Source organism: Anopheles nili, chromosome 2 (genome assembly GCF_943737925.1).
Source record: "Anopheles nili chromosome 2, idAnoNiliSN_F5_01, whole genome shotgun sequence".
Lineage (NCBI taxonomy): Eukaryota > Metazoa > Arthropoda > Insecta > Diptera > Culicidae > Anopheles > Anopheles nili.
This window is the reverse complement of record NC_071291.1, coordinates 43855684-43883083: the sequence shown is the minus strand read 5'-3', so window position 1 is coordinate 43883083 and position 27400 is coordinate 43855684. Positions and strand designations below refer to the sequence as shown.

Below are 27400 nucleotides of genomic sequence, written 5' to 3'. Positions count from 1 at the left end.
TTCGTAATTCAACGAATTTTATTGCAATCTGGCACGTTTTGTCATCCAACGCGACCAAGTACGTGACTCTTGTTTGCAGCTCAGCGCATAAGCGCCTGGTCTGCTGTCAATCGCACCGCTCAATTATTGTTGATAAACAAACTAAGTGCACGCGGTTTGTTCAGCCGGCTCTCGTATTTTTAGTGTAGTGCTAATTAAAAGCGTTGAAGGTGTTCTCATTTAAACATTTTAATTACACAATCGCGACAGGTTTTACTTCGGTTGTAGTGTTAGCCTCCAGTGTTATAGCAATGAGTTTCGCCGGCCCTAAAGAAGTGATCGCGGAGGGTGATACCGTTGTGTTGTATCTAACGCCGGCCCTTATGCACACGATTGAAGCTGTACCTCAAATTCGAAACAAAAAGAACGAAACAATTGACTACGTGTTTCAAACGAGCTTCGGTGCGTTAAAAGTGCGCGATCTGATCGGCGCTCGGTACGGTTCGAAAGTTCAGCTCACCAAAGGCTGGGCGCACGTGTTGCAACCCAACCCGGAGCTCTGGACCCAAACGCTACCACATCGGACGCAAATTCTCTACACACCCGACATTAGCATGATACTGTACCAGCTGGAAATACGTCCCGGGAGCATCGTTATCGAATCCGGCACTGGTTCCGGGTCGCTTTCCCACTACTTCCTGCGTGCGATCCGTCCTTCGGGACACCTGCACACATTCGACTTCCACAAGGAGCGTGTGGAGAAAGCGCGCGAAGAGTTCGTCGCCCATGGACTGGGAGACAACGTTACGGTGCAGCAACGAGACGTGTGCGAGCAGGGCTTCGGTGAGGAGCTGAACGGTGTCGCGGATGCTGTTTTTCTCGATCTACCGGCGCCCCACCTCGCCATCCCGCACGCGGTAAAGGCGCTGAAAAATGAAGGTACGCTATCCCAATTAAAACACCATAATGGATTTTCTTCTCCATTCACTCGGGTCACTTACCATAAGCGAGCAACCTTACGGAAACCATTACATCCTGCTGCACCTACAGTAGTCCTGGTGACACATGCTGCTAACAATTGGCCCGAGCGCTCCCAGCGGGAGCATGGCATAACGCCGCGGTGGACCTCTTGCCTTCTACAGGGCTCACACGGTTCACTGTTTCCTTGACCCGCGGGACCGCATTCAGTTAGCAATTAATTGTACTTGCTCACCGTGGTATGATACATCGGGTGCCATAAATTACGTTGTGACGCATAAACGATCCCGACTGGTTTTGGATTTACCTCATTTATTGCAAAATAAAAAAGGATCATGGGCACTCTTTTCCTTCTCCTGCGGCCACGCGTTGTATTCGAGGTGTTTCACGTGTAGCACGGTGGTCCGTTGTTCGCGAAATTGATTCATTGAAAAAAATAAAACACAAAAATGTTCCTGTAAGCTCGTGCTCTTGGTGCAATTGGCAAAGAAGACATCACCCGAGCAGCGGTATGGTATTCGGTCTGATAAATTGGTAGCAGAAACGGAACGTTTTTCGTGCCGGGTATTTGCGTGGCGTTAAAAACACATATATGATGCCCTCATTCCAATCCAAAGAAGTTCATCATTTTGTGTTGGACACGCGACATCATTAAAAATTGCCTCGAACATACTAATGAACGTTTCATACTTTCACCTTTGCCCTTTTATTAGGCATGTGAAGTTTTTAATTCGTTTCAATTGTATGCTCTTGTATGTTGTTTTATGTTGTTTAAAATAGGGAATGATTTTTGTTTTATTTGATTTATACATATTGTTATGCTATCCATGAATTAAACATCCATGTCAATCAGTCACTCAAGTCTAGGGACTGAAAAACTCCCAGATTTGGCCTGTTATTGGTACATGTTATCATGTTTGATTGGTTCGAATATATAAATACACATCGCTCTCAGCCGAGAATCGCTTCTATTCCCGTATCAATCACTGCGCTGGGTACCGGCAAGGGAGCACACATGGTTCCCGATCATGGCCCCCATGATTCACTAGCGGGCCGCGGTCCTTTGAACCGCGTGCGCCTTTGAAGTGCAGATATGGTTAAATTACGGATTTTGTTTTCTTATTCTTGCCCTTCGCCTAACCACCACTGGGCCGGTGGTTTGCCGACGCTACGACGTCCACCAGTCACACGGACCAAATTAAGGAAAAATGAAAATTGCCATCATTTATTAGCCGCAAGGCTCGCGCTAACGGACCGGTTACTACAGTGTCAAAGGGTTGGTCAGATTTGCATACACTACCTCCTCAGTCTGCCGCGTGCCAGGAGACACGATGCCAGGAGTACTGACGTTGGTGTACCCGATTTTTCCTCCACATTACTGAAATGAACGCAGGAGAGAAGAAAAAAAAAACAAGACCGCGACAACTGACAGCATAGTACCGTGGGGTGGCGATTTCCGATGTCCGTTTTTTTTTTAATCACATACCGTCAACCATCAAGCAGGGCGCGCTGGACCGTGAGGTGATAAAAACGAAGGAGCGCAAAATCGGCGACGGACCGGCTGCGGCAGCACTATTCATCTATTCAACAGTCACCTGGATTCGTGTTGCTCGGGAGTGGGCTTCCCGAAGGGCTTCGTACACAAACCCCTCCCAAAAGGAGACAGAACACACTGTTTAACGGTGGTAGAATTTATGTACATTGTCACCCCGTGCGGCCCGACACTCGGCGGAACTGCCGTCGTCCGCACCACTGCTGCTCGATCGCTTTGAAGTGTCAGAAATGGGCAGTGACCGCATGGTCGTCGGGGAAGTCCATTTTGACTAGTTCCATCACCACGCGAAAGGAGTTACACCCCCGGGGTGGGAAAGCACGCGGAAGCGAAAATGGGGGAAACATAATTCTTACGCCGGCGGTGGTAGTTTGTCAAGCGGCAATTGAAATTGTCCATAACATGCGCCTATCCGGCGGTCAATCTTTCCGCCAATCCACCTAAAAGCGGCGTATCGCTTTGTTCGCTTTTGTCGACAATCGAGTGCGTTTTGTGTTCATTCTTGTTCACATTCGTTACTGTACTGCTAGTGTGAAATTGATCCCAGTCGCCAGCGTGCGCTTAAAAGGATGTTTTTCTTCATCGCGCCACGTAGAAGAGAACGCTGATTTTAACTTAACTCCACGAAATGGCACAATCACGTGAGTGTGTATTGCATTTTGTTAAAATTTACAAAACAAACTCCTTTCGGAACGTTACGCAGCATTTGGCCAACAGCACGTGGAAACGAATGCGCCACTCTCAAGTCGACAATCGTCATTCAATGGTTTGCGGTGCGATTAATTAATTTTTATTTTCACGTTGCCCTCCCACCACACAAACACACATTGGATCGTACGTTGTACGATCAGCATAGCGGCAGCGCAGTAGGCGCAGCTTGGCGGCAAAGTTAAAAAGGAATGTCCACCAGCCGGGACATCGATTCGAACGTCGGCGTACAGCGGTCATTGCGCCACCGGACCAACAGCCCAAAACCCCTCGGTTGCGGACAAGCTGCCGTTGAGGTTGAGCCCGTTGACAAGCTGCCCGGTTGTGTTTCGTTGCGTCAAAACATGGCAACAGCCGACCATCGGTCCGTCCGTCCGTCCGTGCTGAATGGCCAATTGTTTCGCCGATAACGGATGGTGCGTCCCGGGGATTGAGTGCTGAAGCGAGAAAACCCACGAGCTGAGTGAAGAAAAATGGGGGAATCCTCTCGAATCACCGTGTGAGCTGCGTCAGATCACACCTGCAGGAGTGCGACCCCGGACATAAGGCGACAGCAGTAAGCTGTCCATCCGTTTAACAACGTCGAACGTTATGAAACTTATGTTTGGCCAATCATGAGGCTTTTGGCTGTTGGATGGACGCCGCACGGAGCCTTATCGATAGGCATCAAGAATAATGACGATGGACCGGCTTTCTCTTTCAAGATGTATCGCTCTTTGTTGAAGCTGAAAGCTTGCACGCGTGCTGGATTACAGATTTTCAATTGGTCGTGTGATACCGAACGATATGGGACCGTTTGTTGTAGGAGTGGGAAATCAAAGCACTGCTTGGATTTATTAGCAACGCTTTTCCTTCTTCAAGCCACGGTTTTAGTCGGATGCCACCGATGGAGTCCCATACTACGCACGACTCAAAACGTTGGACTTTTTGCCCCAGGGAGAACCGATGCACTGGATAGACGCGTAGGCGAACGTTCGATTCGCCGTTACGGAATTGAATGATTTATTAACAAAATCCCTTTTCGCGTGCGGCGTCTCGCAAAGATACAAAGTCGCGTACCGGCGGCCGTCTCTCGTGTCAGGTGGCGGACTGCGTTCGGTCCGTTCAACCTGCTGCGTTCGAAGATCAAAGCCGTCTTTGCAGATGAACGGCAGTTCCTCTCGGGTTCCCTCCGGCTCGTGACAGACCAATGAAGATTGTTCGTGTGAATCGCGAACTAGCTGGTGCGAGTCCTTCATCGGCAGACAGGAATATGGGCTGGTGTGGCGAAATTGGTCCCATCTTGCATTCGCGTTGCTGCGAAGTCCGAACGCGTGGCAGAAGTAACGACCTGCAGGGGAGGTTCAAATGTCGCCAAAACGAGTTCAAGCGTTTGGAAGTCACTCTGGAAGGTGCAGCACAAAGTCCGGTGGGATCCGCTAGTCGACTGCCTTATAAAGACATATAGAGAAACTCTCTCGGCAGCGACTCGGTGACCGTTCGATTCACCGATCGGACGAATGTTCGTTTTCGATGCAAAGGCAGCCCTCTCTTAACGCAGTGCTTGTAACGTTTCGGGGACAATTTACCCGCAGCATAAGCCTATTGGCCATGCTGTTTTGCGCAGCTCGGCTCGATAACTTGGGCATTATTTATGCCACGGCGTTGATATAAAGCATGTAGCGTGCGCCAGGTTTGTTGCCTAGATCGATGCTTTGATGCGGCATCTTGTTCTCTACCATTGAGGTGGAGAAGCAAATGCTAGCGAATTGGGTACAATTTTCAATGGCAACAAGAAGCACCTGCAGCGGACTTCTAAACATAGAATGGTTTACTAAGTGAGTACTCGTTTAACAGCGGAATTAAAAGTTTGTTACATCCGTATTGATTTGATCTCCGTTCCTAAGTGTAGCACGTATTCATTTGATTTTGCATAGCGTTCCTAATTTTGACTTCAATTTTTGGAAGATGATTTCATTAATCTGTTAAATTTGTTGGGTCAAATTTTCTCATTTAAATATTCTTCTTAGAAAGAGGTTAGCTGTAACCTTAGCCGTAGCACATAGCAAATTTCGGTTCTTCCGAAAATGTTCCTAACATTATTGTTTCCCGGCTTTTACAACGTTCCTGGCATTATTATAGAATTTTAAATTTCAGCATTAGCTGCATAGTTTTGGGCGCTTCAATATGTAGCACATGGTGTCAATAAGCAATATTTCATTGTGTCAAATGTAATGACTGGGTTCATTAATTGGTTCTGGAAAAGCCCGAAGTGTAAATACTAACCGAACATTTCTACATTTTGAATGCCGGTTCGTTGTTCTCTGCTAGTTCCAAGTAGCAAGTGTTTTGAATAGTTTTTAATTGTTATCAACGCGAAATATGTACATATTGATAACTAGCTGATAAACCCGATTTCATTCGGGTCGACGTAGTTTGAGGAAAAATAAAGGGGCATTTTTACGTATGCTTGGGTAATTCAATTTTTGATGTGCATTTTATTTTTTTTCTTATTTAGTTGTATTCATTCTATAAACGTTATTCTCAACCGCGTACACCCGGGATAAGGTGCCCTTTCACGGTTCGGAGAAGGAAATGTCTTCCAACCAATGTGAATTGCTTTAATTTACTTTAAGTTTAGACTTAAGATAATAGTTATAAGCAATACGGCCTGGCCGTCATTAATGAATAAAAAAAAAATAAACGTTATTCCTAGCTTCGTCTTTGAAGGTTTTCTATTTCAATCAATTCATCTCTCGCTGGTCCTCTAGGCATATCCCTTCCAATTGGTTGTACCTGGCTTTTTCAAAATATCGTTCACTGTTTTATAACAAATCGAGCCTTTTAACCATCTTAGCTATGAAGAAAAGGATTTTTTTCAAGAAAAGGATTTTTTTTATAAAATCCTTTCTTCTCTTGTTGTTTCACAACTTCCATTTAGCTTCATAATCTTTCGCATTTTGCACGTCATCAAATTAGTAAAACATATTTTTTATGCCTTGTGTTTTCCTCTTTAATTCTTTCGGAAATACTTTTTTATACAGTATCATTTGTCTTGGATCCGTCACATAAATTTATTTACATAGCAATAAGGAAATGTAGCATGTTGTTCCATCCTGAGCATGTATGACGTTCAAAATCTTTCTACTTTTCTAACACTTATTCTTATTTTGTCACTGAAGCTACCTGGAAACAGTTTTCCATTTTCCTTTATATTTGATCTGTATTGCTGTTCTCTTTCAAAACTTCATTTCATGTTTGTAAGCATTACGCTCTGAAATCGATATTTAAATTTATTACACCAACCACATTTCCAACGCTACTCAACACAATTAAAAACTGAATCTTACTGAATACTGAATAACGGCATAGCGCTATGTGTTGCAAAATATTGTACACTTTTAAATGTAAACATGCATGAGAAGAAAATGAGTTGACTTTCTAAGCCCAGTTTAGTGTCTAAATAAATTTTTGAAGAGAGAAAAGTTGCAGGAAACTGGACTGTTTGTTGACGACTTTACATTTTTGTTAATTTCTTTTATTCTGATAATGGAAATTCCTTTCCCGACCATAATGTAAAAGTCACTTGTAAAAAAGAATAAACAAAAAACCATTTTTATCATTGAGCGATATTTGAACATAACAATAAATTAGATTTCCATCCACCCATTTCCGCATTGCAGAAGATAATATTTTATAACTTGTTGTATAGACTGTGTTAAGGCGTACATGAAAAGTTGTTGTTAAATTTGACGATATTTGTTACTTTGGGCATTTTTTTTTCAATATTCCGAGCAGGGATTGTATGCCCTTCCACGAATTTGTCTCCAACCGGGAGAGCTGCAACGTCCCATTCTAATTTTCCAGTAAATATTGACATTTTTATGAATTTGCCTCATTTCATTTAAATCGGACATGATTGCCATGCTTGACCATATCTTCCAATACTCTAATAGGAAGAGCTCGTATGGGAGCTCTTGTTTTTAAAATGTTGTGTAAACAGAATCATCCTCACCTAAAATCATCCGGACCAAGCTTTATTGCTATGACGGAATTATTTTCTTGGTAATACAGACAGGAGGTTCTTTGGAAACCTCCCTTTGTTTCCCACTGGCGTAAATAAATCTTCGTCGCGTTATGAATAGGAAGAAGCATTTGTAGCGTGTATCAATCGAATTGGATGCCATGTGTATTTTTCAATATTTTTTATGTATTTGGTAGAGGGAGAGGGACAACCATTTGGTTATCCGCTTGTAGAACTGAAATTTAGAAAGTCTTTGTATTAAGTGATAAAATTATAGTTGATTTCGACTACATATGTACTTCAAAGTGATATTTTATGATTTGTTAAACGGGGTGGGGGTGGGGGGGGGGTTGTATGACAGCCCCCTTTGTTCTTCATTGAAGAGGCTGAAATTTTGCCGGGGTTGATTTAAACTAATATAACATCTATGTACCAAATTTCAGCCAAATCGGGCGCCATTTATAATTTTAAGCGGATAATATTCATTTTTTATAGGGGGAGATTGTATGGGAGCCACCCTTTGTTCCTCATTGAGATGGCTCAAATTTCGCGAGTATAACTGTTTAGTAATCAAACGTTTATGCATCAAGTTTCAGCAAAATCGGGCAACGCCTATAATTTTAACGGATAATATTCACTTTTTGGAGGGGGGGGTTGTATGGGAGCCCCCCTTTGTTCTTCATTGAGGAGGCTCAAATTTTGCCAGTATTTGTTTGAAGCAATGAAACATCTATGTACCAAATTTCAGCCAAATCAGGCGTCATATAAAATTTTAAGCGGATAATATTCATTTTTAGTAGGGGGGGTTTATATGGGAGCCCCCCTTTGTTCCCCATTGAGATGGCTCAAATTTTGCGAGTATTGATTTTTAGTAATGAAACGTTTATGCACCAAATTTTAGCTAAATCGGGCATCATTTGTATTTTTAAATGAATATTCGCGAATTGGGGTTGTATGGGAGCCCCCCTTCTGGGGGGCTCTAAAAAAAAATCAAACGCCCAAATCCGAGACCATTATGCACTTATGTACCAAGTTTGGTGCAAATCGGTTCAGTGATTTAGATTTAGTGATTTAGTGATATAGATTTGGTAGATGGGGGGGGGGGGGGGGTGTAGAGGTGGTTTATATGGGAGCCCCCCTTTTTTCTTCATTGAGGAGGCTGAAATCTTGCCAGTATTTGTTTAAAGTAATAAAACATCTATGTACCAAATTTCAGCCAAATCGGGCGTCATTTATAATTTAAGGCGGATAATATTCATTTTTTGAAGGGGGGGTTTGCATGGGACCCCCCCCTTTGTTCCCCATTGAAATGGCTCAAATTTTGCGAGTATTAGTTTTTAGTAATGAAACGTTTATGCACCAAATTTCAACAAAATCGGGCTACGACTATAATTTTAAGCGAATAATAATCACTTTTTGGAAAGGGGGGGTTGTATGGGAGCCCCCCTTTGTTCTTCATTGAGGAGGCTGAAATTTTGCCAGTATTCATTTAAAGTAATGAAACATTTATGTACCAAATTTCAGCTTAATCGGGCATCATTTGTATTTTTAAATGAATATTCGCGAATTGGGGTTGTATGGGAGCCCCCCTTTTGGGGGGCTCTAAAAAAAAAAAAATCAAACGCCAAAATCCGAGACCATTATGCACCTATGTACCAAGTTTGGTGCAAATCGGTTCAGTGGAAACCCCATTGAAGCGCGCGCATAGGCACATATATATATATATATATATATATATATATATATATATATACATACAAACATTCATTTTTATTTATAAGATGATCAATTAATGGCCAAAAAATTTAATACATGTTATCATGTTGTTGACTTGAGTTCAAATTTGTCTCGTTACACAATGGTTTTTTAAGGTCTATGGTCCAGTTACTAGTTTTTTTTTCCATGTTATGCATCAGGAATCTTAAAATTTATGTCTATGGCCAGGAATGTACGCAAATTATTTTGCATTGTAGCGTTTACCTTTTGACACTGTTCCATTGAGGAGGTGTCGATCATGCCTCATCGTTTTGAGCGAATCAGAGGCACAAATAAAACCACAAACCATCTCGTTCGATGCTATCACGTCGATCTAATGATGTCGACAGATAATTTAAATCACTTTGCGCCTGTTCTGTTCATCCGCCACAACGGAAAAACAAACTAATGCTAGTACGAAGAAGATTGGTCGATTTCCCTGATCGATGAGAACAGCTTGACCGATCGCGATCACTTATACGCTCCCGTGCAGTGCAGGTTCGAACGATGTTGCGGATTTTGGAGATGGCCTGTTAAAGTGTCAAGCGTCGACACTCGAAATTTGGTCCGCAATCAGCAGCATGCATGGCTTCTCGCGCCACTCAAGCCAAACGCGAACGACACCCGGACAAATAACGGTAGAAGAAGCTCACGTCGTTCAGCTGTCAGCAACGTCGGTTTTGGGAATGACTCAGGATTCGATCGTGTTATGAATGGTCCGCACGGAAGCTGGTACCTCGGTACGTCGGACGTTCGATTTGTGAGAGCCTTTGGAAGAATGGCACGACGTTGCAGCAAAAACATGTGTCAACTAGTGATGCCCCAAAATGCACTTCAACGTGACGGGGGAGTTGTGTTTCAACTTGTGCTTGGTGTAAAGAGATTGAAAGAAGGAGAACACCTCGGGATGATTTCGATGGTGGATTTGATCGTGGAAGCAACATTTAAATTCTAACTCTCTGATCCACCTAAAGCATCAAGTGCAGCGTGCAGAAAACAACCCCTCGGTGGGATCCTTTCACCATGGGCATGATTGAAATGCACCCTTTGAATGAAACACCCCACACTCGTATCAGCTTTTGCAGGGTACCTAGGGTAAGTATTGAAACACGAGAACCTGGAGGGCACGATCAGGCGGAATTTCGCGCTGCTTCCTCGTCGACACGATTCGCCCAGCGCATTTCACTCTGATTTATTTTTTCGTTTCCCTCTCGCTTTATTTCATCTGTCAGTGGCTGTCCGATAACGATAATGAGACTGCCACTTCGTTGCATTATTCATGGCGCGTTCGCACGAGGATTCGATTCAGGTTTCGGTTTCACGCGCTCCCAGCGTCCATCCCGCCGAGGTCACGTCGGGTGGTGAGCCCTGTAAAAGCCTGCTTGCCTGGCCAGGAGTCCGCTCTGATCGATGTCGAAATCGTTAAAATCGGCAATTGCTCGATCGACAATTGGTGCCGACGGTGGCGATCAGTTAAAGCTCATGCCAATCCTGACAGGAGCAGATTTATTGCCTTTTCCCACCGAGAAAACCGGCGTCGAAGGGTGTGTGAATCAGAGCGGGTGTGGTTTTTTTTCCCTCCATTTTGCTACATTAATTGACTTCCAATGCGAAACAGCAGGTGTGCCGTTTGAGGCATGTCGATGACAGTGTTTGGCGTGCGCTTTTGGATGCAATTTTGGTGCACACAAAACGTATGCGTACACAATTGTATGCACATAATCTCGCCCAATTCTCTCCCGGTGACTTATCACACATTCATTGCACTATTGCACATTGCATTTGCATTCACACGCTGCCCTCGTTTACCCTTGCTCTCTTGACGGCGTTTTCTCTTCTCACCCAGGTGGCCGAATTTGTTCGTTTTCACCGTGCATCGAACAGTCGATGCGTGTTTGCGAGGCACTGGCCAAACACGGCTTCCTAGAGGTGCAGAACGTCGAATTGCTCCAGGTGGAGGACATCGTGCGCACCCGTAACGTGGCCGTAATGGAGCTGGATTTTCTCAAAACCAAGGTAACTAATGACCAAGGTCGCTAGCATGCGACTAATGGCATTAGTAATGGGATACTAACTTCTTACTTTCTCTCATTCTCCATCCCTCGGTTGCGACAGCGCACGGACACCGACAAGGACACAAAAACACCTAAGGAAACCAAGAAATACATAACCTCTTCCGCTCCACATACGATGGCCGGTCACACCGGATTCCTAACGATCGCCGAGCTGCCGCCTCTGTTCGCCCGGTAACGATTGACTCACCGTGAATAAGTTCTACAAAGACGACGGCACAGGATTTGAGCGATTGATTCATTGCGGCTAATAAAAGTAAAATCAAATTATAACAATCGTCCATCATGAAAGTTTTGTTGCCTGCTTGCGAAAGAAGTATGTAGAATAGCCTTCCCTAAGACGAATTTTGTCAGCGCTTAGTTACCTTTCGGTTACCAACGCGTTCAGCGAATGATTTCAAGTCATGCGAAGCTACAGTTTCGTGATACTGTTTATCGGGCTTATGGCGCTGTTTTTAGCGCCGTTTAACCCACACGTTAATGGTACATTGGTTGCACAACCCTGCGCCCTACAGGGCAATCCGTGGAAGTATACCAGAACCATTGACCGTCAGGCCCGCCTCATCTCGATGGTGGGCGAAAACGCTGGCCACAACCCGTTCAACACATTCCCCGGGATGATGAAGTACGGCAACTGCATCGTCGTGTACTTTAGCTACAAGTTCGAAACGATCAACGTCACAATAGCGTGTGAAACTTTGGCTGGCAAATCGCGGAACCCCAAGGATCAACAGTGTCCTCGCTATACACCGAACATCCGGTGGCCGCTGTCCAATCTCATCTATCTCGAGTACGATGTGCACCGGTTCGAGGTGAGCAGTTGCGTGCAGCTGAACAAAACGCACTCCTATAATGGCCACCTGTTGCTGATGGACGACACCAAGCTCAGGATGTTACCGCAGTCCAGTCGGCTTCCAATGTGGCGCCAAAGGTTGGAGCAAGCGGATGCGGTGCGTTTCCAGTACGACGGTTCCTGTGGAGGGTGCAATTTTCGCAACGAGTACGTGGCACATGTACCACACATACAGTACAACATGGAGGAAGCCCCACCTGAAGCGCTGCCTTATTGTAAGGAAGATCCGAACAGAAAGCTACAGCGTGCCGCGCTGAAAATAGACGATGTTGTGAAGCTTCTAGGGCTCGTGTTTGGACTCATCATCACAGGCATGCTAATACGCCACTGCCTTTGCAACAGAAAATCGAAAGCGGCCATCATTGCTCCTGTGGTGCAATCGAATGGCGCAAACCGTTCGAATGGAGGACATTAAAGGTGACGCAAGCAACCATTCCACGAATGATCGATATATTTTACCCGTTTTTTGGCTATGTTCATCATAGCATCGATTTTATTTTATAAATAATAACAACGTAACGCAAACAGTGCAAATTATTAATAAGTAATACTTGATAATAAACTAAAACGAAAAATCCATATACCCACGAAATGCATGTGAGAGCTTTCTGTTCAAAACCAGGGGTACCATCCAGCGTACATAAGACCCAGCAGTGTACCATCCGTGGCCATCTCTAGCAACATCTCGTTCTGCAGCTCGGTAGAAAGGTTCTCCATCTGCTCGGAACACTGTGCTTTCTCCGTGCTAACGGCAGCCGCCGCCTCAACAATGGATAAATATCCCAACAGAAACTCCCGCTGGTGGCCGACCAAACCACACTGCAGGTCGTCAACAAGCAGCTGCTTCGGATTGGCTCCATTTAGCTTGCGCATGATGGTTTCGATGCGAACCTGCGGGTTCCACTCACGCTTCCGTTGTTCGCCCGTATCATCCGTATTTTGGCATTTCCATTCCCGAGCCGCTCGCAACCAATCGACGGTTGGTTCGCGAATGAACACCTCCAGACAGGCGCGTAACAGCTTTCGTGAATCGCGCAGGCACTGCAACGTGTACAGGTGGCACGTTTGCAATTCGCCCGGCAAGCGCATCGGATCCATCACCCCGACCAGTTGAGGCGTCAACCGGAATGGTACCAGTTCCGGAACAGGCAGATCACGTGCACCAGCTCCGAACGCTATGCCAAAGTCAACACCCACCAGCTTGCCGGATGCCCGTTCCAGCACAATGTTGCCCAAATGTCGATCGCCAATGCCCAACACCCAGCAGGTGACGTTCATGGCCGCGAGACTCCGCGCGAAGTTCATCCGCATCTGATAGAATAACTCAGGCGTAGCCGCCATGTCAAACAGAGCGCGCTTGAGCGAGTTGCCACGAATGGCTTGAGAAAGCTCCACAAATTTCGAACGCAGACGTTCCGGCCGACAGAATGCCGCAGCAGTCCCATAGAGTTCTGCCACGTTGAGCACTAGCCCATCAGCAAGTTCGTTCGAGGACAAGCCTCGCTGCTTGGCGATCTCGCGCAGGAACTGATCGAATTCTTCCCGCACGTTCATCTGTCCCCGGTATGCGGGATTGTATCGCGAACCAGCTTGAGCGGCAATGTCATCCAGCGGGATGGTTCCGTCGAGCCAGCTGAGCATACCGAACTCGGGACGTATTGGAACGACCTCGTAAGTCCGCAGTTCCAACCGCTGTTCTCGACAACGACGATCCCAACGTAAGCGGTGCGTGATCTCGCGTTGCAGCTGCTGAATGCGTTGATCTTGGCGTAAATCATCACCGTATTTCGCCAGGAAGCGATAGAGACGCCCATCGCTACCTCTAAACGATATCTGCACCGGTAGACGCAATGTTTGGTACACCACGAGATCAGGCACGACCTTCACGATCGTCACATGCCGGCCGGGGTTCGGAGGACCAGCGTCGAGCCCGTACTGACCCGGTAGCTCTATGGAAGGACCTTCCCATTGCTCCTGGCCGCCGGCATGGTAATCCGCCAGCCATGGTGAGTAGTCCTCCAGCTGAACCTGGCGCGTTTTTGTCCGTGAGCGTAACTTGTTCAGGACGACTTCGAAAGCCATCAGTTGCTCAATGATTTCCGTCCGATCAGTGATCGGGTGCAAGTGTCTTAGCTGGCGCCATTTATCCACAAGCGGTAGGGACGTTCGGTAGGCGTTTCCCCAATTCGGTAATTCATGTGCATCCGCCGGAAATCCTTCAGCTCCAGCTTGATCGATGTACGCTTGATATGACGAGGGATCAGTAAAGGTGCTCAGTCGATTCCGCAGTTCTGCTATCATACCGAGCAGGCGTGTCTCTGGCATTACCACGCGACATAGCTCCGCTACGAATCGATCCACCCGGGGGAAGCTCAGCGCAGCAAGGAACCGATCCACGAACCATCGAACAGCGCCAGAAGTTTGCTCAGGAGCTCGTAAAACGAGACGTGCAGGGAAGTAGAGCGCCATTGGGTATTCTCGTGCGAGGCGCATCAAGAGATCATCCAGATAGTGCCCATAGTCCGCGATTGTTTCCGGTGTTATTTTCATGTATGACAGCAGCTGGGGAATCCACGGCAGGAAGTTCCACGTGGGCACTTGCTGGGAATGCTGGTCGAACTCATCCCGTAGTACACCGTTTTGAAGGTTGCGCAGCTGCAACAAAACAGGGAAAAGATGGCGCGCTTCTCGGGACCCGTACTTCATTGCCGGAAGCAAAGACGTCACTAGCATTCGCTCTAGTGTTAGTACTTCCGTGTCGTTTTGCTGCAAATCAAGCTCATCGTAGCAATACCGCGCTAGACAAAGGTACGCTGCAGAGAGTTCTGACATTGAACCGGTGTTGTTCAACTCCGTTAGTACAACGTCGGACTGCTGCACTGCGTCTATGCTACGTTGTAAGCAATGCAATGAAAACTGTCTCAATCTGCCGTTTAGTCCTTCGCCCTCTTCTTGCTCACTCAAATTTTGCACGTTCTGCTGACCTGCGATCGCAATGATTTCCAACACCATCGACCGATCTTCCGGTCGCACATCACCGCCGGTCATCTCTCGAACGGTTTGCGCATACTGAAACAGCTCCGTCCAGGCGGATTGTTTTGCTCGGGCCATACCAGAATCCTCGGTTCCGTGCGGTGTCTGCGTGATGAGTCTCGCCAATCGCCGGAATCCTCCCAATAAACCCGCAGTTAGACTGCATGAGCTCTCGACCTGCCGCATCCGATCATACCGCAGTCGTGCAATACGCCGTCGTAACACCTGCTCCATTAGCGGTTCTCGTGCCCCAGTGGTCGCCTCATCGGAACGCAATCTCGCGATCAGGTTGCCTACGAACTTGACGTTGTTCTGCTCAGACGCAACCTCCAGCAGATGCAGCTCAAGCTCGAACAGAAGCGTGGAGAGTTGCGACAGATCACCTGATGGATGTTTGAACTTCAGTTGCTCTAACAGAAACCTTCGATAGGCTACGATCGTGTCCCAAACGGTCAGTGAATCCGTCACCGAGGGATGCGCGTGTTTCCACGTAGCGACTAATTCACCGGTAACACGTTCCATCTCCTGTGGGTTTCGCTCCAGCACCTCGGTGTATGCGAGCAGCTCGATGACCTTCCGCACACCAAGCAGACATTCGATGCGCACCACCTCAGAAAGGACTCCGGCGCAGTGCCACTCCTCGAGGAACTGCCTGTGCGACTGTTCGGCGTACATTCGAGCACGCACTGTTTCCGCACACGCGATCTGCAGTGCTGCCAGTTCCTCCCCAAACTGCTGCTTGATGTGCTCCGACCGGTCAGGGATGTGCATCCATTCCTCCAGTATGCGGCAAAACTCGCGACCCCGCACATCACCGGCCAGGTTCAGTCGGACGTTCCCGTGCATGTAGTTCGGCAACAGATGCTCCCGGTTCCATTCGTCGCTCCACAGCTGGTCATGGTGCGTCACCTGACCACCGATTTTGTCCAGCAACACTTCCCACTGTCCCAACCGCAGCAGACAATCGTAGGCGGATTTTTGACAGAAGTTGCGCTCCTCACACCGGGCCGGACTGATCGTCGAGATCAGCTCATCGTACGCCCGGTACGCGCGATCATACCGTCCAAGAGCTTCCAGCTCGATTGCCTCACGTAACCGCGGGTCGCTGTCCTGCTTGTCGCCGAAAATGCCCACCACGACGTTGTGCTCACGTAGTGTGTGATACAGGATCGATAGCTGCAGCCAGTGTTCCGCTTCCGATGATCTACGCCCACCGGTACACACCGGTTCCTCATCGAACTCGTCACCATCCGCTAGCTTTCCTTCCAGATAGAGCACACCCATCGTGAGCATGTTAGAGGCGCCTGCCACCGATACGACGGTACGTGGACAAAGCGTCATTTTTCCCGACGTCTTACCGAGCGTCAGCTCCACCAAGCCAGCGAAAAGATGAGGATCGCAGCTTTTAGTCGAGCTCATGATGCGCTGTATGGATTGATCCAAACTGACCACGAACCGATTCCACTCATCGCCACCAGGACCCACTGAGGACAGGCACTCGACCAGTCCGGTGAAGATGGCGACAAAGGTTTGCCGGGCGCAGGCCGTATCTCGTCGGCAGAGCGCCTGCAGAGGCAGTAAAAATGCCAGCAAATTGATTTGTAGATCAGGATAATCGGCCAGCCGATAGCGCCGGTACAGTGTCACCTTGGTGGCGGTCTCACGGCGATGCTCCATTTGCTGGCGCAAGGTGGTGTAGTGGCGACTAACGGCCCACGCCGTCTGCTGTTGTCGAGTTGTGGCGCTATCCTTCAGGATGCGCTTGCGCAGCCGCTCAAACGTGTGCTCTTGCTGTGATTGAGAAGCCATTGCAGAGGTGACATGGAGTGCCCGTTGAGAACGACGATCGAGCTGTAGCGAGTTCGTCTCGAACAGAATGCCGTGTTGCGTTGGCATAGCGAATGTTTCGCGTGCTCTCGTGAGCGTAGAAGGATCCTGCGTCGGTTCGAAACCGGTACTGTCCCCATCTCGGGAGGTATTCTGGGAAAACTGAGTCGCCTTGATCATGCGTTCCATCTGCGAACCCATCCCGGTGATGAACGTTTGCATCTGCCGTTGTGTAGACGTTTCGGCAAACAGCGGCGTCAGGACCGTCATCGCATGGCGCTGACGGGCACCGGTTTCAATGGTATACTCTTGAAACTTTACATCGACACTGACGTACTCGTGCAGGAACAGACGATCTTTCGATTCGCGACACCGGATGGCGGGATCTAGCAACACCGCCACGGCGCATCCGAGAAACTCAGCTTCGACGGTCGGATCATAGAGGTCCGATAGCAGGTAGAGGAACCGTTCCTTAATATCACCCGGTAGCCTGCCACTCTCGGTAAGATATTCGAGTACTCGCACACGTACCGATGTACCCGTTGCGTCGGATTCTTCCGCGTTACATAGTCCTCGTACCAGGTACCTCCACACGGTCTGTCGGCTATCGTCTGAAAGCTGCTCAACTCGGTTCTCGTGAATGTAGATCAATATTTCGTAAGCTATCGCACGACACTCGGAGCGAGTGCTGGGTTCAACTGCAATTTGACCGACCGGTTCGATTAGCTGCTGCAGATGTTCCATCTCGGACACTAACGCAAGTGATCGATTTATCAGGTGCAATGTCGGTAGCTGAAGGTCGGCGTCGCGCAGCAAACCTGGAAGATCCATTGAGGCGAGTTCTCGGAACAACTCATCGTTAAAGTTTTCTATGCGCCCACCAAGCATTAGTTCGAGACACATTCGTTTTTCTGGACCAGTTGCACCAGGTATACGGAAACTGAGCAGAGACAAAAACGGATCGGCAATCGAAGGGAACCCTTTGGCCGCTTCGTACAGCAGCTCAACGCACTTTCGTCCCTGTCCATGCTGGATTTGCGACAGTTTAGCAATACAGTCGGCAAAGAAGTTGTCCTCTCTCGACTCCTGGCGTTGTTCTGGTGGACCGTCGGGATACAGCTGCGCCAAGCAAAGACCGAGCAACTGAGCACCGGGTTTGTATATTGAACTGTTCGGTGCATCTAAACACCGCAAAACCGCCGCCAGATATTCTCGCCGTGTACTGTCCATCCAGGGCACTAGTCTACCATCCCCATTGATGAGAACGATTATGCTCAGCTGCAGACCTGCGGCAAGCTCGAACTGCGAACGTTCGTCCATTTGCACAAGTCGTGACAGCGTGATCTTTTCGAATAACAGCTCCTCGGGAACAATTAGGACATCGCGCCATTGCGTGATGAGTTGCTTGATCAGTTCCACATTGAGACGAAACACTTGCGCACGTCCTCCGGCGGTGCCCTGCTGTTCGCAGGCGTGTCTCATAATAAACCTGAGAAGCAAACATGCTAGGGAAGCATTTTCCTCAACGGCACCTTCTCTAAGCGATCGAAGCGGCAACCCATCGGTACTCCACTCTAGCAATAATGCGATCAGATCTGTGACGAGTGTGTTCAGACCCTTGAAGATATGCTTGTCCACGATGAGCTGCATCAACGGTCCCACCAACAGGGATGCATGGGGTTTCAGTTCTCCACGACAGTTGTCTAACACCTTCGCGAGGAATAGACGAACGTTTTTGGGCTGGTTCGGATCGGTAAGCGATGCGGCGACAAAGTGAACCGTTCCATCCAAAGTTATCTTGGCAGCATTCATACGTTGCAAACACCCGCAAACCGTTGCCATTATCTCGTGCTCGTTGATTTTGGTTCGTTCAAGAGGCACGCTCGAAAGGGCTCCCTGCTGACGTTTCGATAATTCGGCAGCGTCCTTTTGGGCGACCTCTCGCGCAGACAGAATAACGGAGTGGCTTAAATCGAAACGGGACACCTGTTGGCTAAGGGATGATTCCGTCACCACCGACTGGCTGGGATCGCTCGTAACGCGCGATCTTGGACTCCCATCCTCGCGTCTGATGGCCACCCGTTTCTCAACCATTCGTGGTGTTTGATCCAACTCTTGGCCGGCTTCGAGATATAGATCTTCATTGGTACAGTCAATCAACAAACGCCACAAATATTCTGCCTTTTCGCGGTTCTCTCTAAACAGCAGAACGGAGAACATGCGAGGATCCTCGTTGGTGTTGGAAAGCAATGCGGCCAACGCACGGTAGGCGGCACATTGATATTTTCGGAATAGTTCCACCGCGGGCTGATATTCCGAATGGAACGGCACCTTCCGTACGTTGTGTGCACGTTTGCTGAATTCCCCAATCAAGCGTTGTCCTCGTACAGGTGTACTCGCGTACAATGCCTGCCCAACAGGACAGTTTTCCGTCAGCAGTGTTGCCTTAGGCAGCAGTGCGGCATAATGTTCGATCAGTCGGAAAGCAGCCGCACGGTCAACCAGAGCGTGTTCTAGTTCCCATCCGGAACGTCCGCTAATTTCTGCCGTTGTGTAGTCCGAAATGGATCGGATGTTACGCTTGTAAAACTCTGCAATCGAATCGTATCGGCAGTGCCATAGGCCGGTGCAAAGATATCGCCTCAAAATCGTCGCTCTAACGACGGGCGCGTACGAGTGATTGGTGAAGAGCTGCCACAATTCATCCAGCCGATCGTTCTGCATTTCCAGTGGTTGCTCTTTGAAAAACCGTTCAATAGCGCTCCGTATCTGTGTTTCAGCGACGTGTCCTTCGCCATCGGGCGCTGTCATGTGAACGATCGCCTTTAAAAGTAGCGGCGAGCGTGACACAACGAGAGCATCGAGCAATCGTTCCAGGCAGTTCAGGAATCCTATACCTTCCGGGCTATTTGGAGCGAATTCTTTCGAACGCAGCGGAAAATGGCTGCTTTGCAGTTTCTCGAGGGCATTTTCAAACGCTTGACAGTGTAAATCCGTTGCTGGTGGGCTATCAGGCCCGAGCACGGTCGGTAACAGGACGATTGCTTTCGCTTTCAAACTGATCGGGGTTTGGGTGTCACCGATTAGGTTAACTAGCCACTGCTTATAACTGACAGCTGTTTGGAGACTAATTTCATACAGTGCAAACGGACAAATCATTGCGATATGCGACATCCACTCGATCATTTGTAGATCACATGCACCGAAGCGATTCGGCATCAGACGAGAACATTTGAACAGCTCATCCCACCCGTGCAACAGTGTTTGCACTAGAAGGCGCAAGCGGTCCGTATCGGAAGAATGCATTCTGTATGTATGTTCCATCATCCTGCAGAGAACTTGAACGATAAAGGAAAAGTTCTCCTCTGTGAGGGCTTTCATGAGCGTGTGGAAGCATTCCGAAGGTTTGGCGAAAAAAAGTTCAAATACGGCTGAGCCAAAGCAAACCATAAAGTGCTCTCCGTGGCGAATGTTTGGGATTAAAATTTCATCGTTCAAACAATACGTTAAACTTGTATGAATCAACCTATCCATTTCAATTGGTTCTGCTGCATCGAACAAGCTAAAGATACCCTGCAACACTAGCGTTCCGAAATGTACTGCCGATGGGCTGAGCACCAATCTCCTGTGCTCTTGGCCGATGGCTTCGTAGCAATCTTTCAGGAGCTTATCAGCAGCCTCCCACATTTTTTTCCTTTCACCTTGCGCCAACAACGATGAGCCACTCGCACGTAAGCTTTGATTTCTTGCAACAAATAGTAATCCTTTAGCACTTTTTTGATCTACCGTGCCAATTGTTCTTTGTACGAGCAATGTTTTCATCCTTCCGCCAAGATCTTGCATCACCAGAATGATCTGCTCGGATAAAGCCTTTGCAAAACACTCTTCGGTAGAATTTGCATGCTGATCCGTAAGCTGTCCGACCAACTTATCCATTTTCTTCCAGAAATGCCGATCGTCTTCGATCCCACGTTGTGCACGACCGCTGAATTCTAAATCGAATTGATGGGGCTTAAACAGTAGTGCCAGCAGAAAATTAATCGTCGCCTCATCTTGCCACAATGCGCACACTACATCCTCCAAGGAAGTTCCCGTAAGTGGTAAAATCAACAATAAAAGATCGACGATTTGCACAATAATGGCAGATTTGAGTGCATCGAACCGCACAATTTTGTCTGCATTCGATTCGAATTGAACTTCCGGTTTAATGTCTGTCATCAGCTCATAAATCGACATATGAACGACAGACGTTAGGAAGTACTGCACGGTTGGAACAATACGGGACAGTAACGAGCGCGATAATTCTGAAGGAATCAATTTTTCTCTCAGCAACCAGCAGCACACATCAAGCGACGCAAGGAAGTACTCCAACCAAACGTATATGTTCGTCACTAGCTCCACCGTTTGCCCATGCCGGAAAACGTTTAGTGTAGGGACTTGGCTAATACCTTGTATGTTATCAGCCTGTAGGCAGATCGCTTCTATCTGTTCCGAGGAAAAATGTTTCGCAAGAAAATCCTCTCCGCTCTCCACGTTTCGTACCACACGTGCCAATCGCGGGAAAAGTTGCATACATTTCCGTCTGTAAGAGCGCTGACGTAGGGCACACTGTCGGAAAATCCAACGAACCAGATACTCCAGCTGGCCGCCGCCTATGGCGGCTGGAACAATTTGCCGGTGTCCTGTCCGAAGCAGTTCCTCACTACGCGGGTTAAAAAGTTCCTTTCGAAGCTCGAAAACTTTGCACAAATGCTCTAGCACAACCTGAAATTGTTCTATCGCAGCCCCGGTGTTGCTATCTGCGTCCGATAACAGCCCGATCTGCTCCTCGGTCACGATGAACCCGATCGCGAACGAATGCATCACCTCAAACCCGTAACGCACAATGTGAAAATCTTCTTGCAAAAGAAGGCGGAAGAGATTATTGAGTGCTAGCGCGGATCCATACCGCCGCGAGCTATTCGATTCCATGGCTTGGGTTTTCAGTTGCTCCAACACTCTACTCTTGATTTTCCGACGCTCATCAACCATTTCCGAGCTTCCGCTTTGTCGGTTGGTCCACTGCAGGAATTCTCGCAAACCTCGCACGGCAAGATCGCGGATGGCGCTGTGCTGTGCGTTTGATGTCGCATCCAGCAGACAATCGAGGAGTGCACTTGTACCTTGTTGACTGAGCTTCGCGGGTTGTGTTAGGAGATGGATTATTTGAAAAAGCAGTGGTTCGAACATCTGACATACCGCCAGGTCTGTGTCGCTGCTTAGTTGCAACAAATTATGACATAGCTGTGCCCTGCAATGGAGAAAAATAAAGAAATATTAACTTGTTATGTTATAAGGTTACGTTGTGGAAAGCATTTGCCTGCAGTAGCTCCTAATGGAACCCTCCCACACCGCACAAACATTTCATCACACACTTCATTAACGATGAAAACGCCGATAAAACTTTTCTCTCATTAGGAAAGTACTGCGTAAGTTGCATTTTTTTCTGTAAAAAAATACAGTATACGCGCAGTAAGTAATCCTCAACCAGCGGCGAAGGTTCGGCGTAATGATTTGTTGGATTCTGGCGCTAACACTAATTTGGTCGGCTTGGAGTTCCTACCCACTTTCAAGCTCTAGCGAAACACAATTTTGCGAAACATACGTGGATAGTTGGGAAACAATTAGGAATTTTCACCTCCAGGCAAAGATTCTACAGATAGATCCTACCAGATCTGGTGTCTTCGTGCTCGGCGGCTTTCCCGGCATGCAATTTCAAGGAGGTTGTATCAACGTGCACGTGACCTATTTCGAACGTGTACTCAACGTGACTATAATTTGTGACGAAACACAAATAGACGCCATCTCGAAACAACGTGATTTTGGGGGAATGGTGCGAGCATCTCCCCCGGTCAAATTAGTGGAAGTATTTATCAAAAGTTCGTCAAAAGAACAGGATATTTTATTGCTGGGAGGATGCGTGGAAAACTTAAACCGAAAACGAGAGTCCAGTTGGATGCGATTGCAGAATATCAAGAGCTTTGACAAGGATTCTTACATGCAACGTTATGAGGGTATAGACATGAGAAAATCTTATCTTCAAAATTACGTCTCGTACCGTCACGAATGCAGCTGCATATACCGAAATGAAATACTTTTCCACGTGAAAAAGATCACGAAAGAAAAGGTATCTTTCTTAACGAGTACGCACGTTCCTGAAATCATATACATCCTTGCAAGTGTGATAATTTCAGGCTCGATAGTTTTTGCTTGGTTCATCACCCAAATACTCCGAAAGAATCCTAAAATGTTAAGAAATGTATGGTAGTTGGAAAAATAAACTAACATGTCGAAAAATATGAATTTGTGTAAGTGTTTGCTTTATAGCTCTTAAGAAGCAACAATTAAGTAGTCGTGTTTAGTAGATAGTTACTATCGGAAAATGATTAAATGGCGCTAGAAATACAAAAAAAGAGATATATGGGTCAAACCATTGTCCTAAACACGCTGTATACCATTTCCTATATGCTTTGGAATACACAAATTGAAGTTTCGCTAATCGGAAAACTTTGTTTCTTGATATCGTTCCTCGTTAGTTCTGTTTCGTAACCACAGTGAAAGAGGTTCAAGTACACAATTCTGAGCTTCTCAAGTACAGAAGACAATAAAACAACTACAAAATTTGTCATTTGCTCCAGTATATAAAGCGTAGGCGACAAGGTATAACTATGTGTTCGTTTGGGTTTCTTCTCTTGTTCCTAATGGTACTGAAATGCGAAATCCAAGCATTAATTATTCAGAACTTTTGGTGCTTTGCACCATCCGTCGGCTGGAGTGACATGAGCGATTTCAACTACACGGGTAAATTGCTTCGTATGGTATCGGACAACGAAGGGCACAGCCCTTTCAATGACTTCCCAAATATGTCTCAGATGGGTCAGTGTATTAAGTTGCATCTATCATACAGTCAAAATATCTTTAACGTAACCATTGCATGTCAGCATATGTACGTTTCTTCACTTCGTGATAAACCAGCCGGTCCAAGTAGGCTCGCCACCATTGAACGAATTGATTTCAGGAATGATTCGTTGGATTTTATAACGATATCCGCATGTGTTAAACTAAATACATCGTATGTGCACTACGGCGAGATAACGGCCGTGTCGCCGAATACGAATATTATAACAAAGCAAATGCAACTTATTGATCAAATTGGACGATCTATGCACCACCAGGTTTATGTTTCTTACGAGAAACCGTGCCAGTGTTTTTTTCGGAATGAATATTTATTTCATTTTGCACCTGAACACAGCAAAGAAAGTGAATCGATTATTGATCAATCTTATCAATATATCCATATTATTGTAGTAGGATGCATAACTACCGTAGTTATTATAGCATATGCGACTATATACTTCGTAAAGCGTGTATAAAATAAGCGTGTATAATTAAGCAAAAACTTCTTTAAATAAAATAAACATGTGCGTGCGGAAAATACTGCAACACATACATATACACAGTTCAATGTGCTGCTGTTTTTCAGTTGTTATATTACGCAAAAAGTTGCAGCAGTTTAGGGAAATTTATACAATAGATGACAAGACTTCATTAACAAAAAGTATCACGATTCTTCCCTCGATTGTCGCTTAATAGAATAGTAGCCTATTATTGTGTTATTACTTACCATAATGCTGAAAATTTATCCTGATAGTGAATTCCCAGCAAGTAAAGAATAAGCGTGTGCAACAGCTCGCAGGCGGCAAGCTTGGTGGCACGATCACTACATTCCACTGCCAGCTGACACACCCGTCCAATAATACCATCCAACTTGATGCAAGGTCGCGTCCCGTTTTCACATAGTAGGCGCAACTCAACCGAAAGGCCACTGTCCGCATCCCAACGCGTTAGCGAAGATCCCTCCGGATGTTCCTGCACTGGACTCGTCGTCAACCACTGATCATCTGCTACAAGCCAGCAGCATTCATTTGGCTGTAGATCGGCAAAAAAGTGTAAGATACGCATCTGGAATGCTACCAGCTCGCTTGTGTCCGTTGCACGTTCGATTCGATGCTGCTGCTTGATCTGTTCGATTTTCGCAGCAGCCACATTTACCGTTCGGTGTCGTTTAAACTTAGCCAAGCGCAAACTTTGCGCCGGTTGCTGCGCGGAGTCGCGTGTTCGCAGAAAAGGCTCCAACATTGGTAACACTTGGCGTAGTAGCTGCTCCCGTAGTTTGGCGGATACAGGTGGATGCCGAAAGCGGACGATTCGTCGAAGGCAATACAGCGCTGTACGGGCAACCGATAGCAATCCGCGGCCTAAACAAAAAGCCGTCCGAAACAGCTCCACTATCGATGCCTGTTTCTGGTCGTCGTCCCGAATGAAGTCGACCACCAGATGTACTGGCGCGTTCAGGACGAACCGGAGACAGGCCAGTTGCAGTTCGCCGACAGCATCTAGCCCCCGTTGCACCGTTTGTTCCAGATAAAACATCAGTAGCATCAAAGTTGAGTGGGCGTCGCTGTTATCCGCTGGAATTGTTGCCCGTCGAAAGTATCCTATCTGTTCCGCTGTTCCGAGCCCCATTTCGATGAGCTTAATGAAACCGCTCACAAGTGGACAACGTAACGATTCTTTCACGAAACGGTCGAAGTATGGACGAACCCAATCTGAAAAGAATTCTCGCACGGCGAGAGGCGTGTGAGGTCCATGCAGCACGTCACGATACAGCTCCACCATGTTCAGAAATATATGGTAATCTTTTGGTTTCGTGGGCAGTAGTTCGATGTTGGGATCGCAGAAAAACAGTTCTCTTTCTTCACCGATTTCATCCTGGAAGGTGCGCTTTCGGGTGGACAGATCCAACTTATCCACAATGACAAATAACGTTCGCATGAGAGCATTGTAGACTGCGCGCGTTAAGGAATCTGCTTCATTCTGCGAGGTTTCGCTGTTGGCTTTTTCTGCATGTATAAATAGCCCTTTCCACAACGGTATATAGTGCTTGTATGTGACTAGCTCTCGTTTCCAGTCTACTTTACGTGAGGCATCGTCTACCAACGGAAACGACGAAGCGAAAGGCAATGCGTGCGTACAACTCCAAATGACTCCCTGAAGTAAGATGTTGTCGAGCAGCTGGTCGCGAACGCTGCCGCCTAATTTTCCGACGTTCTCGAGCGTGCAGACGAGTGATCGTATAATGAGATCATGGTGGATACTTGGAAGATGATGAAAGTCCCGCATAAGTGCGACGCTCATAGTTTGTATCGAAACTAACTGCACAGTACTGAGTTCCTTTACGTGGGCCAGTATTTCCGATAGAGCCTGCATAAAATCGGGCAAACATTCTAGCATATCGACCGTAGACATCGTCGACCGACCGCATATGCCTTCGATGCGTTCTAGTACGATCGTGAGCAGTTCGTTGAGTGATGTACTCGAACCGGCTAACAGCTGACATGGTTCTGCCATGATTCCAAACCCGCGGATTGCAGTTCGCACCTCCCAACGATCAGCAGAAGATGAATTCAGCAACTTGCGATAGTACGCCAGATAAAGATTTAAAACGTCTTCTACCGAATGGTATTCCCGATCACCTCCTGCCACTAGTGAAGGAGTGGAAAGAACACGTGCTACCTCACCGTGGAAGGCATACAAAGCTATTACCGCAATGCGTCGATCATCTCGGTTGCTCGATTTCAGCCATTTGCCAACCAGCATCGCTTGCCAATGGATGTGATCCTCGAACAAGTGGACAGTAAACAGAATCGCATGGTTTGCCATAAGCTGTAGTGCATTCCGAAAAACTGACCGCTCTGAACGACCCTCATCCCATATGGATAGTTTCTTAACCAGCAGATACAAGCGTTTACGCAGTTCGTGTTCACTTTCTCCAGGAGCAAAATGGACAAGAAATAAATCCAATCCTCGAATAGCTCCTGCCAATGACACAAGAGAGGGATAGTTTTGCTCAAGTAACTGGTTTTCAGCGGCATTCAAAAATACATCCCGCAGCCGTTCGGCTTCAGTAACGCAATCTGGAAACTGATTAGCCAGCTGGCCTTGCAATTCATACAAATTCTGCTGAAAACGGCTTGGTAGCTTTCTTTGTTCAAATATTTGTAAAAGCTCCTGGGATAGATTTCCTAGTTGATCGTAGGTTTCTCTGTTAAGGCATCCGTATGCGATGCTGTCCTGGAGAACGAGTGTAGCTAGCTCTCTTTCACGAGCCGTCACTGTGGACGATTGGATATAACGAAGCGCTATCGGCACTATGACTGCCATACGCTTGCCAAGAAGTGGAGAGTGTTTTTCGATCGTTTTGCGAAACAGCTCCAAAATATCCTCATTAGCTTTGGCAAAATGCTTGGCTTTGGTAAGAGTATGTTGTAAAAATGACACTAACCCGTTCGCGGTACTGAATACACACTCCAAGTTAAAATCTGTAAACAGAAAAAAAGTTTTATTCAAATTCATGATAAAAAAATTCTTACACTATGGAACAAACCTGTTTCCGCCTGCGTTTCGATGGTCCTATCGACAATCAACTGCGTGATTCGTGCAATATTCATGCGCGCTTGGGGAACCTGTTGTGTATCAAGGCAGATTTTTAGCTGCCGCAAGCAGGAGTTTAAATCCGATCCCATTTCTAATTTTTTTTA

The 27400-nt window shown here is 47.0% G+C and overlaps 2 protein-coding genes across 2 annotated transcripts; one reads left to right on the top strand and one right to left on the bottom strand.

The window, feature by feature from the left end:
* The first annotated feature begins 290 nt into the window (after positions 1–290).
* LOC128720699 (tRNA (adenine(58)-N(1))-methyltransferase catalytic subunit TRMT61A) lies at positions 291–11225 on the top strand. Its single transcript, XM_053814392.1, has 3 exons — positions 291–918; positions 10822–10991; positions 11091–11225. The coding sequence occupies exons 1-3, from the start codon at positions 291–293 to the stop codon at positions 11223–11225; spliced, it is 933 nt and encodes a 310-aa protein (XP_053670367.1).
* A 1170-nt stretch (positions 11226–12395) lies between these two features.
* On the bottom strand, positions 12396–27385 carry LOC128720590 (DNA-dependent protein kinase catalytic subunit-like). Its single transcript, XM_053814266.1, has 3 exons — positions 27247–27385; positions 24424–27181; positions 12396–22050 (listed from the first exon to the last, which is right to left on the bottom strand). The coding sequence occupies exons 1-3, from the start codon at positions 27383–27385 to the stop codon at positions 12513–12515; spliced, it is 12435 nt and encodes a 4144-aa protein (XP_053670241.1). The 3' UTR covers positions 12396–12512.
* Positions 27386–27400: the final 15 nt, after the last annotated feature.